This window comes from Pseudorca crassidens, chromosome 7 (assembly GCF_039906515.1).
Source record: "Pseudorca crassidens isolate mPseCra1 chromosome 7, mPseCra1.hap1, whole genome shotgun sequence".
Classification (NCBI taxonomy): Eukaryota; Metazoa; Chordata; class Mammalia; order Artiodactyla; family Delphinidae; genus Pseudorca; species Pseudorca crassidens.
The window spans coordinates 21,672,612-21,690,738 of NC_090302.1; the positions used below are offsets into that span (position 1 = coordinate 21,672,612).

Below are 18,127 nucleotides of genomic sequence, written 5' to 3' on the forward strand. Positions count from 1 at the left end.
AGTGGCTGCTCGGATCCTTTCTGGGCCCCTCACCCGACTCAGGGACCGAGTCCAAATGCCTCCAGGCCTCCTGTTAGCTCCTGCCCTTCTGTTTTGTGGTCGATCCTCCTCTTCAGCCCAGTGAGTGCTCACTTGCAGCTGGACATATTTCAGATAGAAGAGAAAGGTCAGCCGGAATAAATGGGCACATTTATGCAAATAGCCGCAGGGCTGGGATTTGTTTGAATATGTGCGTAATGTTTAGACCGTCAAGCATTATAGCTACCATTGATCGTGCACCAACTTAAACACCCACGGCTCTGCTAGGAGCCTTGATGCTTGATTTCATTTCGTCCTCAGAAAAACCCTGTGAAGTATTGATGTTTTCATTTCATAGATGAGTAATCTGAGACTCATAAAAGTGACACAACTTTCACAGGGTCTTTCAATGACTAGTAAATGGCAGAGACAGGATTTGAACTCAGGCCTTTAGACCTGGAAAGCCCACGAGCTGTCTCCTGCCACTCTCCTAAGCTTGAATTATTTGTAGACCACCCTGACAATGTTTGCCAGAACTAAAGTATTTTTTAATTTAATAAGTTTCTTAAAACAACTTATGTTTAAAACTTAAATTTATTGATCAAGGACACAGTAATATATGTGATATCATGAGTTTGATGAACACCTGGGCTTTTTCAAATATACACAAAAATCAATACAAAGCAAACACATAAAAATATATTCATGTGCCACCAAAAACCTCATCCTAAAGTGAATAACGCATTTTGGGAAAGCACTGCTTTAAGCCATGCTGCTTCCACCTATTTTATGTGACTCTAATGACTTAAAAAGAAGAAAGGAAGCATAGCAAAACTCTTATAGCCAAACATGCATTTATTCAAAGTTGTCACCTTGGGAAGCCATACCCTCATTTCAGGGATGCTGCTATTATCAAAATGTGTTGGTTTTGTAATCTGTTTGGGAATTGCCTTTGGAGGTAGTTTATGAGTCATATTAGAAGACTGGTCATATCACTTTTGAAAGCAGATACTAGAAATGACATTGAGCTCGACATTCTGTTAAGGTCTCTTGAATTTATTCTGTAGGACCTTTTACTGTTTTCAAAAGTAGAGAAAATGGATATAAAATTGGAAACCAAGAGAGTGCACTAGACTAGGCCCTGACCACAATGGGACTTCTGAGAGAGCAGTCTGTGCTCACTGTCTCTGTCCCCTCCCACCCTGTTCTCTTCTGAGCTTCCTGAAGGAGAATCAGGCGTCCAACACCCCACTTCACTGTTGCTGTCTCTCAAGGTCACTAATGACCATGGTCTAGTGTCAGTCCTCCTTCCTCTTAACCTTTCCACAACATTTAGCATTGTTGATTATCTATCCATACATTTATCAATCTATTCAACCAGTCAACCAAATGATAAATATTTTAAAAATATCTATGTCCAACCAACTGTATTAGTTTCTGGGGTTGGAGAGGTAGATAGATCTTGTCTTCGCTGTCATAGAGCTTACATTCAGGAGAGATAGACATTAAATAACTAATCACAAAATTATTTAGTTACAAACATGATGAGTACCACAGAGAAATACTGGATGCTAATAGAATACTAAAATACATAACTTTATATATGTACATTTATACACACACACACACGCACGCACCCATGCACCACATGCAGAATCTAAAGCAAAGCAAAGGTACTTTATAACCCACGGAGGCTTTGGTCCCCAAAGTCCAATGCAGAGTTCAGTTGGATGCTGTGGGGGCCTACTTTGTTTAGGCCAGAGGAGCCTAAACGTCCTACAACTGGACAAGGCAGAGACCTGCTCTGCCTGCCTCTGTCCAAAGTCAGACCTCAGATCTGATCATGGCACCATGTGCCCTCCACTGGGGAAGAAAGAGCCATGTGAGGGGAGAGCAAGAGGTCGAGCCCCCAGTGCTTATGTTCTGCTCCAGGCCCTTCTTGGGTGGGAGCGAGGAGGTCGGGAGGATTGGTAGGAAGGAAGGGAGATAACGTTCGAGGAAGCAGACACTCCTTCAGATCTTCTCTTTCCTTGACTCTCGAGGCATCACACTCTCCCAGCCAACCTCTGACCTCCTTCTGCATTCCTCTTTCTCCTCTAGTTTCCCCTTTGGTTTCCATGTGTCCCAGTGCCCTGCTATCATGCCACCTGCTCTCCATGTCCTACCTGGGCATGTCACCTGCACCCAGGGATTCAACTACCATCTACCCATTGATGACCTTCAAGGCTGTTTTTTTCACCCAGGTAGATGAACTCAGACTTAGCATGTTCTAAACACAATTCGTTCGTCTCTTTCTCACAAACCCAGTCTGCTTCCTCCTATATTTCTTATGAGTACAGTAGAAGGCGATCTATTCAGACTCTCAGGCTCAGACTGGCAGTCAGCCTAGACTCCTTATCTCTTGCCTCCTATTGCTTTCCTTCAGAATTGCTCACGGTTTTAAATCCAGTGCCCTGATTTCATCTTTTCACTTTTTTGCTGAATAGCTACTTCAGTGCAAAGGCTCTGGGCTCTGGAGTCTGGCAGATCTAGTTTTGAATCCTGACTTCACTGCTTACTAGCTGTGTGACCTTTGGCAGGTTACTTAACTTCTCTAAGCCTTAGGCCTGTAAAATGGACACTATAATGTCAAATTCATGGTGTTATTTTGAAGATTAGATGAATGATACATTTAAAGTACCGTACATGCTATCTGGTCCATAGTAACAACTCAATAAATGTTCACTCGTTATTGATTTTATGATTGCCTCCTATGACTGCTGGGAAAATGTGATCAAATCTATAAAGACCTATGTATCAGTGTTTGATGTATTGTAATCACTGAGTAAAGGGTATCACATTCTTTCCTTGTGACCTCCAGTGTCTCTTTCAAAATACACCAGAGTTATCTTTCTAAAAAAAGAAGTCCCCCACACCATCGTAAAGCAATTATACCCCAATAAAGATGTTAAAAAAAAAAAAGGAAGTCCCCATCATCTTCCTGCTTTTAGCTCTCCAAGGTTCGTCGGAGTAAGTCTGCGCTTAGTCTAGCGAGCAGGTCTTCCCAAGTCTGATCCCTTCCTCTCTCTGCAACCTCGCTTCCCCTCTTTCCTCCTCCCCAGCACGTTACACGTCTCTGTCTGAATCTGCCACACCCTTTACGCTTGCAGGCATTGGACCTGCTGTTCTGTCTTCTGTCTTCCTCACTCTTCAGCCATTCAGCCCTGAAGGTCATGCCCCCCACGAAGCCAGCTTCCCCAGGTCTTGCAGTGAGAGTTGGTGGCTTCTTTCTCTATACCCTGTGGTACTTGTGTGCAACTTTGTCCTGATATTTATCAAGTTGTAATTTTTCTGCTTATATGTTTGCTCCCTCCATTAGAAGCCATGTTCCTGAGGGAAGGACTTCTGTTCTGATCATCGTCACAGCCCAGTGCCTGGCATGAGAGGACGCTTGGCATGTGATAATCGTTCAGTTAAGGGTCAGTGGTGAATAAAGTGCCCTGGAGTCAGTTCCAAAGAGAACTTCCAGAAATGTTTTCAGTTTTCGGTACTATTAGAATTAGGGCGCAGCCTCCCAAGTCATCTCTTTTAAAGGGGCAGCAGGGATATGGATGTTTAATAGCTGATACATTTATAACGAAGTCTTTCCAGCTGATTCGTAGACACCTGGAGGGAAAAGCAACCGGATTTTGTTATGCTACTCCTTGGGATGAAATATCTGACATCCCTAGAATCAGATCTGGGTCCCTCTGTGCAGAGAGCATGGCACAGCCTGGAGGCAGATAGCATTTTTGAGATGTTATTTGCAGTTGTCATAGTGAATGAGCAAAAAGGAAGAACAAGAAAGGAAACTTTCATGTTTCCTTTCTAACCTCTGCTTGGGTGGCAAAGAGGTCCCGAGTGGGAAGGAAATGTGCTTTACTGGCAACTCAGAGAGAAGGTGAGGGGTGGGATGTTTCCTTTTCCTTCTGGACCAGGGGGTGAGTATCAGAGGGATGTGGGAATGAGCAGAGGAATCTAGAACTCTAGGGCTTTGAAGGTCAGTGGAGAGGGAAAGGGCCAGGAGTATTTGGGGCTTGTTCAAGCTGATAAAAGACTGGTGCCAACATCATCATTATGCTACCCAAGGAGGTGAATGGATAGGTCTTTGCATCTATCAGGATACCCATGTCCACAACTGGAGTATTTCTTTGATTTCAAATTATCTGTGCTCCAGGGAGAAACATTGATGTAGAGACCCAGGGGTGCTTTAGACAGCCGTAGGTGATCCTCTGGTGTCTCTCCAGAAGTTTGCCTGTTTTCCTCTCTCTGCCTCCATTTATTCCCACTTATAGTCAGCTGACCTGGGCTTACCCAAGACCAGGTAATGTGTGACATAGAATCTCGGCAATGCTGCTGAAGGGATGATTTAGTAAAGATATAAACTCTTCCATAGGCAAAGAGAGCAGTAGACTAGGGTCTGTCTAAAGATAGTATTGGTTCTGAGTAGAGGAGAAATTAGTCAACCCTACAGGTGCCTGAGGTGCAGGCTCCCTTTCCCACTTGGAGGCTGAGAAGAGATTTACTAGAAGGGAAGGATGGGAGCTGAGATGAAGAGAGGAATCTTCTGGGGCGGAGACTTATCTTTCTCACCCTTCTTGATGGGAGTCTTACCTTGGGTTTCCCAGAAAGCAGGGCCTGAGGCAGAAGGCTTATATTTTTTTCATAATAGGGAGTGCTATCCCAGGAAGCAGGAGTGAGGGCTAAGGTGAATAGAGCTGGGAAGGAAGCAGAGCCAGTGTAAGGACGCCTTGTTACAGCCGTCTTCACTGAGTGCAAGTATTGCTCCATCAGTGCGACAGCGCCCTGAAAGGTCTTTGTAGGTCTGCCCTTCAAGGGGAAGAAAGATAAGGGGCAGACTTATCTAGTACCTCCTGTCCCCCAGGAGGTGTTAATTCCCCCCCACTTCCAGGTTGCATGTGCTAGGGTGTGCAGCAGGGAAGCTCCAGCATGGGAGACAAGACACGGTCATGGTGTCAAAGCCCATGCAGGGCTGGAACAAGGAACAGGAGAAGCTGAGAGGTTCTAGAACATCCACAAGGGATGTCTGATTCAGTGGGGAAGCTTGAATTTGGGCTGAGGAACATTCCTGTGTGGTGAGGTGATGATTCCCTTCTCCAGAGGTGATGGTTTGGTAACTTCTACCCGCAGGGAATTTTATTCCTTTTGATGTTGGTGTAAGTGAAATTTTTTTTTTTAATTTCCTTTTGGGATTGTTCCTTGCTAGTGGACAGAAATGCAATTGATTTTTGTACATTGACCTTGTATCCTGCAACCTGGCTGAACTCCTTTCTTAGCCTTGTGTGTGTGTGTGTGTGTGTGTGTGTGTGTGTGTGTGTGTGTGTATGTGAATTCCTTAGGATTCTTTATAGACAAGAGTATGTCAACTGCAAGTAAAAATGGTTTTACTTATCTGCAGGGAATTTATTAAATGGATAAAAAGCTAGATCCTTGCCCCCTTCCCATCTGGACAACTTCCTAGGTGGTTTACTAGGTTCACTGGAAACTGTGTTACCTCAGGAACCGAGGTCCTAATACTGTTTCCCACATTCCCAAATATATTACATGAAATACACACAGAATATATAAAAAAAGCAGAACAACTTGAAGAAATTAGTGGCTTCGGAATAAGTCAGGATTAAATAGCTTCAGTTAAAGGAGCTCTGGAAGTATCCAGGGACCTTGTGGAGAATTTATTTAGTTTACCCCAGCGGGTTACTCCTGAGGAATGGTCCCATGTGGTGATGCGTGTCATTTCCCTCTTGGGAACAGCAGTGACCTGGAAATAACGCTCCATCAGCTGGGTGGGATGAGGAAGCCGGAAGCTGATCTTACCTGTGCAACTGCAGGGAAGATTCAGGGCTCAACTCTGGGCCGCTTTCTATCCCACAGGAGTGGAACACCAGTGGCATCCAGTGGCCTGTCAGACCAATCACAGGTTGGAATTCTCACCCATACTTAAGCAGGAATCTTTCCTTTTCCTCCAAATCAGGTAATGGGCCAAGCTCACTCATGGTGAAGTTAAATTGGGTGATGGCCTGGGGTAGCTTGAATTGGTGATTCGGTTTCTGAATCAGAGCATGAATGGTGATCATCAGAGAGACCAGCTGGGCAGATAAACTAAGTCATGCCCTCTAATGTGGTGGCCATTAGGGTTTTTCCAAAGCCCATCCATGCATTTTGTGAGTGGACTCTCTCTTTTTCTATTTTAGAAATAATTATAGAAATTAATGACGTGTCAGTGTTTAATAACACTTGTGTGAGGTGGCAAATAAACCCAGGAAGAATAAACTCCAAGATCGTATATGTGGTAAGTAAAGTGAGCTCCTTTTTCCTGCTAGGGCAGAAATGGTTACCATGGGAATAAGAGTAGGAGGGACTTGCTTCCGGAAGTGCTTCTCAATCTAATAGCTTTCAAATCCCATAGTCCTTTAAAAAAGTGAACAGAATTTTAAAGATATCTGGATTCTTTTATTTTACATTTTGAGTTTAGTCTATTTGTCATCCTCCATATATGTGTGTGGGATGTATTTATATTTGGCGTCGTCATTATCGCTTGTTTGCAAGCTCTTGTATTTCACTCCCCCAGAACAAGCCTAGAAGCATCTGCTGCCTCGGTGACAGTCTGCAGTGAGTGGGTCTCAGGTTGTGTTGCCTCCATTGATCGCTGGTCATTTGAGTGCAGGATAGCACTCCCTGGAGATACTCCTCATTTTATGTTACTTCTCAGCATTTATGGATTACTGGGCTGATCAGATTTCATCATCAGATACCTGATAGCAGAGGTTTGCCCTATTTATCTCCCCTGGGGTGAGCAGTGCAGTATTAAAGGGAGTAGTAAGGGAGTAGGTTCCAGCACCACAAAAATCTCGCTTGTTTGTTTTAACTGAAGTCCTGGTGGGTTCTCTTGTCTTTTCCCCTCACAAAGATATACATAAAAGGACAACGGTTGGACCCCATGGAAACAGTTCATGAGGAGACAGTTAATTTGACCACAGACAACAGGACCCCAAAAGTGTGCCTAGATCTGTACCAGGGCACCAACTACACCATGCACATTTCTATTGCCTCTCCCAGACGCTCTGTGCCAGCCATCATTGAGTTCCAGACAGCTGGTAGGTGGAGGTGAAGTCTCATTTCCTCCTAGAAAATGCTAAGCACAGGATGTGGGAAAATGTGCTTCAGAATCTACTGGTCAGGAGAGTTCACGGTTGCTTTCTGAGATTTGTAGCCAGGGGATTAATTGCTCTAGGCTCAGAACCAGAGCGGGTCTGGTAGGAGAGATTCCTCTCCTATTGATGCCAGGCTGAATGGTCACTGATGTATTGATTCTCAGCTGCGTCCTCTAGTTGACGTGGAAGGTAATAAGGCATTTAAAAGAGGAGAACAGTAGGTGATGATGCAGTCCATTTCAGTTATCCAAGGCAATAGAGGGTAGCCACATGGCTTATCTTTGGTAGGAAACTCAAAAGTCATTCACTCTTGCCTATGGTAAAGGTGGAGCCAGGGAGGCTGACCCAGGAGCTGTGCTCCAGGATGGGAACTGACCCTAGGACTGATTGGGGGTGGAGAACCGAGCTGAGAGTGGGCAGGTGGAGAGGGGGAGGCAGCCTTAGGATGCAGGAGGGTAGATGTGGGGTGAAAAGAGGCGTGGACAAGAAGGAGCTTCAAGAAGTCATAATAAACCCCAATGCACATAGTTATCACATGGATTTTTATATCATCATGACAATTACAGTAAGTTTTTTTTTTTCATAATTCTGGTTGTGGGGTGTCAGGACTAATTAAACTCCTAATAAGCAAACCTTGAAAAGCCATTGGTGTCATTTATTATTTTGGATGAGTTGAGGTAGTTCTCAACTAGCTATTTGATGTCCTAATTAAGAAAACTCAACCTTTAGGTGTTGCTGCCACTAGGAACTGGGAAGTAACATGGATGTTGCAGAAATAATTGAAGTCTTCCAGTCTTAACAATATCAAGCCAACTATGAAATTATACAAAATAGGTCTCAGGGTACTTGTATATAAATAAAACAAAATGATTTATTTCTAAGTAAATACTAGGTAGGGAAAGATATTGTCAAATTAATATAGTAACTAGAGAAAGTTGTTCAAAGTTAAAAATAAACTACTGTGGATTTATTAGGAATATGTCTTCTTTGAAAGAGCATCCCAGGACTCCAAACTCATCTGTCTCTGTTCAGTCAGAATGAGAGCTTGCTGTTCAGTGTCAGCTGTTTTTACTAATATCCTCTTCAACCTCTTCAAGTTAATTTCCACTGAGAAAAGCGTGGCCTTTTGGGTCAGACATACCCGGATTTGCATCTTAACTCTGCTGCTTAAGAGTTGGGTGACCATGGCTGAGTTTTTTAATGTCGCCAGACCTCCTTCCTCTGTCTGAGATGTTAAATGGAATTGGATTAAATTTGCAAATTAACCTAGTGAGAATTGGGATTTATATTGAATTATTCCAACTGGGAACAAGGTATGTTTCTACATTTACTCCCTATCTACTCAAATTTTGTCTTTGCTGTTTCCTTATGCACTCTTGTGAAGCTCTGTCATTCCCGCCTCTCTATCCTGCACAGTTAGCCATCTGATTTCATTATTAGCGTTATGCTAGTTCTCTTTATATGAATTGGGAAGTTTTCCATATTTTTTATACCTTGGAAAAGTTTATATCACTTTAGAATTATCCCCTTCCCTTAAAGTTGGACACATTGCTCTTAATATTATTTAAGTTTCACCCCTTTGAGAGATGATTCTTTGATAACTTTGTCAGTTTCTTTTATGTTTTTTGGGATCTGTTTATGTTTCTTACATTTTCTTGAGTCAATTTTTATAATTTGTACTTTCCTAAGAAACGTCCATTTCGCTGTGATTTTAAATATATTGGCAGATATATTAGCAGAATGTCACATGGAATATTTGTTTACAACTCCTCTGGGGTTACAGATTATATAACCCCAGGTTATTTTGATTTGTAGTTTTGTGTTTCTCTCTTTTTAACACTTGATCTGCTTCGCTTGGGTTGTCTGTTTTATTACTGTTGTTTTCCCCAAAGAGTAATCTCTTGGGTTTTTAAATTGTTTTTCTTTCTCTGTCTTATTAATTTCTCCCCTTATTTTTTTTATTATTTCCTTCTCCCTAGTTCTCTTAACTTCATTATATTGTTCTATTACTAAATTCTTGAGTTGAATGCATAGTTCAACTTATTTCCATTATTTTCTGTTTGATAATAAAAGCCTTCAGTGCTTCTTTCTCCCTTCCGGATTTGAGCTTTGCCAGAATTCTTTAGGCATTTATACATGTTGTCTTTATCTTTACTTTCAAGACATGGTATAATTGCTATTCTGATTTTCCCTTGATCAAAGAATTATTTATGAGGGTGTTAATATATGTTCTCTTTATTTTTACTTTACTTTATTATATACTTGCTATTTTTTATTTATATATTTATTATTTTTTGGCTGCATTGGGTCTTTGTTGCTGCGTGTGGACTTTCTCTAGTTGTGGCGAGCAGGGGCTACTCTTCGTTGCAGTGTGCAGGCTTCTCATTGCGGTGGCTTCTCTTGTTGTGGAGCATGGGCTCTAGGCGCATGGGCTTCAGTAGTTGTGGCACATGGGCTCAGTAGTTGTGGCACACAGGGGCTTAGTTGCTCTGCAGCATGTGGGATCTTCCTGGACCAGGGCTTGAACCTGTGTCCCCTGCATTGGCAGGCAGATTCTTAACCACTGCGCCACCAGGGAAGTCCCTACTTGCTAGTTTGATTTCCTCATTGATTGAAGGATTAATTATGTGTGTTATCAAGTGGTAGGTTTAAAATATTTTTAACATTTACACTTTGTTGTTGATTTCTAGTTTTTTTTTTTTACATTTTAGTATTCTTTGTGGGGAATTTATCAACATTTTCTTGGGGCTTACTATTTGGCAAAGTTTTGTGATAATAGGTAGAGTGTTTGCTTGTAAGGTAAGATCTAGTCTTAAATCAGCTCTAGTAGTAAGGTTTTTCAGGACTTCTGTTTTTGTTGTCGTTACTGTTCTTTGCTTACTTGGATTGCCATTCTTCTCAGTTTCTCTTAGAAATTCTAATTGTTTTGTTTCACACATTTTGATGTTATGATATTTATGTTCGTGATTGATATCTTTTTTTTTTTTTTTTTTTTTTTTTTGCGGTACGTGGGCCTCTCACTGTTGCGGCCTCTCCCGTTGCAGAGCACAGGCTCCAGACGCACAGGCTCAGTGGCCATGGCTCACGGGCCTAGCCGCTCTGCGGCACGTGGGATCTTCCCGGACCGGGGCACGAACCCATGTCTCCTGCATCGGCAGGCGGACTCTCAACCACTGCGCCACCAGGGAAGCCCCGTGATTGATATCTTAACTGTAGATTCTAACTTCCACTATTAAGAAGTGGCTCACTTTAGCCTATTTAATTTTTTTTTTTTGCCCCGATTTTCTTGATTTCTTTGTGCTCTATATGCATGATATGCCTTTGTCCCCCTTTTGTTCTTCTTAAAAGCTATCTGGATAACATTGCTATAGATGTACTCTAGGAGACAGCATATGTTGCAAACCTTTTTGAGAAAAATAGTAGTTAAGCAATTTACATTAGTGTTGTTTGTGATATGGTTTTCCTTCCTTCTGTCATCTTAATTTTTTCTCTTTTTTATGCTATGTTGTTATGTCCATTGTTTTCTCTTTTTGCTGCACGGATTTTCTTTTTTTTTTTTTTTTGCGGTATGCAGGCCTCTCACTGTTGTGGCCTCTCCTGTTGCGGAGCACAGGCTCCAGACGCGCAGGCTCAGTGGCCATGGCTCACGGGCCTAGCCACTCTGTGGCATGTGGGATCTTCCCGGACCGGGGCACGAACCCGTGTCCCCTGCATCGGCAGGCGGACTCTCAACCAGTGCACCACCAGGGAAGCCCCAGATTTTCTTTTTTCAGTGATTCAGACAGTATAGATTTTGCTTTTATTCTGCATTACACATTAAAAAACAAAAATAAAAAAATCCTATTTGAATGTGTATTTCTCTTATTGCCTGTGTTGACTGAAATAATGTTAACTTCTCCCCCAGTAAGATAAGGAAGTTAGCATTCTTTACTTCCTTTTACTCCTTCCCCTTTTGCTTCCCTTATGTTATCGGTTTAATACAGCATTTTATTGCCAGCTTCTTATTTTTAATTATTTTTAACATGTACTACATCTTTAAAGGATTCAGTTTTATATTAATTTATAGCAATATTCATAAAAATTATTTAAATAGGTATATGTTTTAATAGTTTCAGTGTTTACTACCAGTTCTTTCACACCAAAGTCTCTTTGTCTTTCTCTGTATTTTTATTTCTCTCTCTGAACAGTGATTTCTATCTTATTACTGAGGAATGGGATATTTCTGAGCCCAGGATTATCTGAGAATATCCTTTTGTTGTCTTCACAAGTGAATAGGAACTTGATTGAAGATAAAATTCTTGGGCCAAAACCTTTGTTGTCAGAATTCTGGTGGCATTTCACATTGGCTTTGGGAATTTAAAGTTTTGAAAGAGGAATTTGAAAGTGTGATTTAAAAAAAAAAATCCTATGTAGACAATCTGATTTTTCAGCCTGGATATCATAGAAGCTTTCTTTATGTGCAAAGTTCAAGACTTTAATCATTTACTCATGCACATGGTAAATGTTTATTGACCACTTACTATGTGTTTGACATTGTTCTAGGCATCAGGAATTCAATAGTGAATGAGACAGGAGTCCTTTCTTTCATGAAATTTCAGTCATGGGTTATATACATGTTAATGTTTTTCACAAAGTTTTCCTAGTACCCTGTGAGGTTTTGGATCTTCAAATTTCAACCTATCTACACATTAGGAATATTTTCTTTCATTAAATCTCTGATTATTGTTTTTGTTTGTTTGTTTTTGCTCTTCAAATACTCCTATGTGGAATTCCTTGTCTGTCTGCATTTGTCTTCTATTTTCTCTTTTTTTATATCCGTGCCTTTTTCCTTTGCCTTCTGTGAGTATGTAGCAAGTTTGTTCTCTATATGCATTTATGCATATATGCACTGACATTTCTTTTTTTTAGATTAATTAATTAATTAGTTAATTGATTTTTTGGCTGCGTTGGGTCTTCGTTGCTTCACGCAGGCTTTCTCTAGTTGCGGCGAGTGGGGGCTACTCTTTGTTGCGGTGCCTGGGCTTCTCATTGCGGTGGCTTCTCTTGTTGCGGAGCATGGGCTCTAGGTGCATGGGCTTCAGTAGTTGTGGCACGCGGGCTCAGTAGTTGTGGCTCACGGTCTTTAGAGCACAGGTTTAGTAGTTGTGGCGCACGGGCTTAGTTGCTCCATGACATGTGGGATCTTCCCGGACCAGGGCTTGAACCTGTGTCCCCTGCATTGGCAGGCGGATTCTTAACCACTGCACCACCAGAGAAGTCCCTGCATTGACATTTCTGATGCACTTTAAATTCTGTAGTTGCACTTTCATTTCTTTTTGTCTCTTCTAGTTTCCTTTTTATTTCTGCCTGTCTCAACCAGCTTCGTCTCTGCTATCACATTCTCTTACATCTCATCCTTAATCTGTTTGAATCATCTTTAAAATTTTTTTACTGAAAGTACAGAACAGATGTTGCTGAATTTTACCATTATTTTGCTCACTATTTTTTTTCAACAGTGTTCATTCTTTGCCTTCTAGGTGCGATCTCCCTCTTCTTCTTTGTAAAATCATTTCATGGGCTTCCCCCCTCCCTTTCTATATTATTTATCCTTGGAAGATAAAAGTTTTATTTAGGTTTGATATTTCCCTCATAATAAAATGGATGGCATTCCCTTTGATCTTACTTTTTATTGGATGATATTGGTATGCTTATCTCAGATCTCATCTTGAAGGATTTACTGCTGGTTGGATGATCCAGTATCCTTTGGAGAGCAGCTGTGAGAAAACCTACTGCCCCAAGTTTTATTTCTGAGCACTTTGCTATCTTGATTGGTGAAGCTGTAGCTCTTGGGCCAGCTCAGCATTGCCTGGCTTCATTATGGTGCTATAGCCTACAGAGGCAGGAAGGAACCAAGTCTCTCCTTTTGCCAACCCAGGTTGTCTGTCAGGTGGAACCTCCAGGTCCCTAGGCCTCCCCTTAGAAGTCCTTCCCTGTTACTGATCTCCAATGTGCTAAGGAAAGGCTATTATTATTAGAAGTAGAAATAGTGATAGCAGAGTATATAACCCTGGGTGCCTATCAGAATTGCCTGGTGAAGTAAAACAAAAACCAAAAACCCCACAGATGTCCAAGCTTTGCTTTAGATCTGCCATGTCTGGGTGAGGCTGATGTGCATTTAGGATTGGGAACCCGCAGGCTAAATGGCTCCAGCTGGAGCAGTCCTGTGGCCTATCCTTGCTTCCAGCCCCTACCTCTATGGGCACCAGTCCTCCCCTATTCCTTCCTTTGAGATTTTGGAACCCTGCTCCTTTGCTTGGAAGGCATGTTGCTTAGAGCTCTCAGCATCTTTCTTTACCTAGTCTCTTCCACATTGTGCTAAGCAGAAATATCTTCATGTTTCTGCCTTATGGATGGCAGTCAATCCTTCTTTCCAACCCAGATGCAAATTTTGACCCATTTTCACTCTTCGCAGTCACTTCTGTCAGGGTTGGAGGTGGGAAGTGGGAGCCAGATGCTTTTGTTTTCAGACTATAATGGCTATAAGTGGGAAAATCATATTGAGATGGGAACTCTGCAGACAATACTTCTGCTTTATGCTCTGTTTGTGTACAGACATAAACTATATGTGGTATTTCTCACATACATATATTTGGTATACCTCAAAATCATGTGCGTACATGGGGAAATTTTTGTTTCTGGTGTCCTTATGAAATCTTGAAAATGAAAGCTGTGAAGATAACGGAGAGCACATTGTGATAGGTCTTCAAATTCTCTCTCATAACCATATCTTACATTTTCCAGTTATAGCTAACCAAGAATATTTTCTCCCACGGCTAATTGCCTGGTGCTGCCTATGTCAGTGATATTTAAAATGCTGTGGACAGTTCCAATTTTGAGTAGAATAATTTATTGTTATCATTATTACTTCTTAGGTAGCAAAGACTCCCATGGGAGAAATATAACTATCTTATAGTAATAAAAAGCTTCTCTCTGTAGACATTTAACTTTTTCTCATTTGTAGAAAATGCACAGACCTGTTTGTTAGGAAATTTGCTTTTCCTTGAAAATTAGCCATGGTACTACTAGACTCTCTGTGGGTTCTTCAATTCATTAGTAACAATTTTTTTCTTCTTCTTCTTCTTTTTTTTCATTTCCTGTATTAAGGAAATAGAACATCAAAGGAATGAATTAGGCTGCAGGAGGCATGAAATGACTTTTTTTCTATATAGCAATGCAAATATATCAGCTCTCTGATTATTTCATTGCCTCATCTGAGTAGCTCTTGAAATACTGTCTGCTGTGAGAATAAACATCTTGCCTGGTCATCTACTTTCTGGTCATCTTCTAGGTTGGAAACACCTGCTCTGAGAGTTCTAATCCTTGACCTTTGACTTTTATTCAGCTTTTTCTTTATTCTCAGACTTTCTGGCTATTGATATACTTACCTTCATGACATTTTACTTATGGACCATCCAAGTGATAGAATTAACTCTCTAAAAATCTCACAGCCTTGTTAGTTTACAACAGTGTTTTTGCGGTACGTGGGCCTCTCACTGCTGTGGCCTCTCCCGTTGCGGAGCACAGGCTCCGGACGCGCAGGCTCAGTGGCCATGGCTCACAGGCCCAGCTGCTCCGCACCACGTGGGATCTTCCCGGACCGGGGCATGAACCCGTGTCCCCTGCATTGGGAGGCGGACTCTCAACCACTGCGCCACCAGGGAAGCCCTACAACAGTTTTAAAATATGCATTATTTCATTTGATTCAACAGCCTATGATATAAGAAAAGCAGACCTGATTACTTGATTCCACAAATAAGGAAACTGAGGTTCAGAGGGGTTAGGTGACTTAGCTAAGGTCATGCAATTAAGAAGTTGTAGAGCTAGGACTTGAAGCCAGATTTGATGCTTCTGCTGTTAAACACTCTGTTGGCTCTCGGAGTTTCAGTTGTCCTTGGCCATGGTATGTTTTGCTAAGAAGATGTAACCTTTCCCTGTGTTCTCTCTTATCTTTTAGGTGATGATCTCTTAGAAGATGACAGGATTTTCAATATTTCAGTACTTAATGAAGCTTGTTTGAAATTGAACAGGCATTCTAGGAAAGTTGGATCAGAACGAATGTACCAAGTAAGAAGATCTCTTATGCTATTCGTTAATGAATTGTGTCACTTAAAACTTTGGGTACTCTCCAAGTGGGGATCCAGAGTATTTAAAAACACTAATGGAATGAACATCTAGATTGTTTGATTTTTGTTTCTGGAGATGGATGTGAGATGGCTGCAAGTGAGGGACTAAATTGAAGGAAGACACTGTTGGGTGATTTGCTCTCATTTTCTCTGTCTGGTATTTCACATGTCTTATATTTTATTTTGGTTCATTTATAGTTGCAGCTTATTTTGTCATCAAATTCACACTCGGATGTAGGTTTTTAAGAAACTTATTGCAGGGCTCTTGGTCCTCACTTAACTTGAATTTATAAACATCACAAATCTCAAGTAAAATTATAAGTATATTCAGGCAGGAACTGAAATTTATTATTTTTGTATCATTTTTAGTGCCTAGCAAATCATCTGACAGAGAGTAGACTAAGTAAGTATTAAATTAGAATTAATTCATTAGCCATTTACCAAAAGAATATCATGTATTAGGACCTGGAAGTTCTATTCGAACTAATATAAACATACAAGTAAACAGACAACTACAATATGGTGTAATGAGAGCTTTGATAAAAAGTAAATAAATGGAATAGGAGACTGTATGTATGTGTATATATGTCCGGGTACAATTTTTTTAAAAATATATTTACTTGGCTGCGCTGAGTCTTAGTTGCAGCATGCAGGATCTAGTTCCCTGACCAGGGATCAAACCTGGGCCCCCTGCATTGGGAGCGCAGAGTCTTAACCACTGGCCCACCAGGGAAGTCCCTATGTCCAGGTACAATTTTTTTAACAAGAAGCAAAAACATTGCAGAGTCATAAACAGTAAGTAGGAATTAACCAGATAAAAGATGTTGGATGAGGTGAAGAAGGGCAGTGTGGACAAGTCGAGTAGCTTATTGGATAATTGAGAATGTGGCTTTCTTGGGGAACAGAGAAAGCAAGGGGAGGAGGAGGAGATGAGGCAAAAATCTGAATAGCGATCATCCCTGTATCCCGTACTTTTAAGCTTGGATCTTATTTTTTATGTCTATATGGAGGCACTGGAGGATTTTAAGCAGGTGAGTGAAATATTCAAATTTTAATATTGGAAAGAACACTGGACCTGGAAATATATTCAGGTACCCAAATAACTTAATATAAAACAAAGATGATTTTTCGAATGGGTACAGAAATAAATGGTTCTGGGACAACGGGTTAACTACTTGGTTAAGAAGATAAATGATTCTCACTTCATGTCCTACACTAAAATGATTAAAGAGTTCAACTGAAAAAAAATTGCTATTTTTTAATATGTTAGACGAAGGTTAATTTAAGTAACATGTGAAACACTCTTAACAAATCCATTGGAAGGAAGTGAACATTCAAAGGCAGTTTGCAAAAGAGAATATAGATACTGCCAAAACACACATGAATACACACATGAAAAGAATTTTTAAATCATGAGACACCATGATTTTTCTGTAAACCTGGAGAAAGTACTACTACACACAGCCGTGGGCCCTTAGATTGGCATGACTTTTCTGGAATAGTTATTTGTTAGGATCCATAAACTTCCACAAGTGTACTATAATTAATTATTCAAACATACACAGAAAGATTAAACTGTTCTCCGAAGCTTTATTTATAATAGGGGAAATTGGAAACAAGTGTCCATCAATAGGGATTTGGTTAAATAAATAATCATACATTTATTGGATAGAACACTATGCAGACATGAAATACCTTCTGCTTCCCACTGGACAACATTTGTTGCTGTGGACCAATATTCCCATTGAAATGGTCTCTTTTTCTCCTGTTGGTCTGAGCCTTCTCAGTCTCTTTCACAAGTTAAATCTGATTACCCCCAAGGTTGTGCCTTCCCTGTTCTCTTGTCCTTCTATACCCATCTTTGGTTGTCTTACCCATTCTCTTGACCATCTCCATGCTGAAGACTCCTAAATCGATTTCTTTAGGGCTAATCTGCTCTCTAAGCTCTGGGCCCTGTACCCCCCAAAAGGATCCTGTGCTCCCTTTAGCACTGTGTCTTCACATAGGTGACTCTCCTACCTGCAAAGCCCTTCCCTCCTTTACCTGGATAACTCCTACTCGTCCTTCAGTGCTCAGCTCAGTCATCTCCCTGGCGGGAGGCCTTCACTGACCTCCTCCCCCAAACGCTGTCCCTGCTCTGAATTGTTTTTCCTACCCTTACTTTTCACATCCCCAACTCACCTGGTTAATGCTAATTTCTCTTTCGGTCCACAATTAAGATGAGGAAACCTTCCCTGATCCTCCAGCTTCATGTACTCCTCCAGCTTCATGTATTATAACACTTATCCCTGGGTATTTTATTTGCCTAGATACTTACCTGTGAGTTCCTTGAGGTTAGGACCTGTATCTTATTTACTATTGTATAACCAACACTGTATACTCTGGCTGGTAAATAATAGGCAGTCTGTCTATTTATAGAATGAATTAATGATAGAGAAAAACTTTCTAATATGTTTTTAAGTAAAAGGACTATATTATAAAATCGTACAGAGAGTGTGATCCAAATTTCATTAACTAGAAAGTAATTTTTCGTTTATAGACTGAACTACGTGTAGTTTAGGATGAGACTGACTTTCTATAGAAATGCAGCCTCCATAGTTGTGAGGTTTTTCTCCAGCAGAGGGCAGCAGTCTGAATGCAGAAGTGGTGAAGTCAAACATCTGGATTGGCCCAGGGCTTTGAGTTTTCAAGAATGGGTGAAATTGAGAACAAAGCGGCAAGTGTGTTGAGGGTATCAGGCAAAGAGAATGGTGGAAG

The 18,127-nt window shown here is 41.0% G+C and overlaps 1 protein-coding gene across 4 annotated transcripts in view; it reads left to right on the top strand.

Moving 5' to 3' along the window:
- The window catches only part of SUSD1 (sushi domain containing 1), a 128,715-nt gene that overhangs the window by 43,341 nt on the left and 67,247 nt on the right, over window positions 1-18,127 (top strand). For 2 of the 4 annotated variants that reach the window (XM_067743659.1, XM_067743656.1), the window contains exons 7-9: window positions 6,249-6,355; window positions 6,965-7,151; window positions 15,202-15,311. In XM_067743659.1, the coding sequence (XP_067599760.1) occupies window positions 6,249-6,355; window positions 6,965-7,151; window positions 15,202-15,311 (404 nt within the window). The remainder of the gene's footprint in view (window positions 1-6,248; window positions 6,356-6,964; window positions 7,152-15,201; window positions 15,312-18,127) is intronic. The other 2 variants (XM_067743655.1, XM_067743658.1) reach the window with 1 other exon arrangement.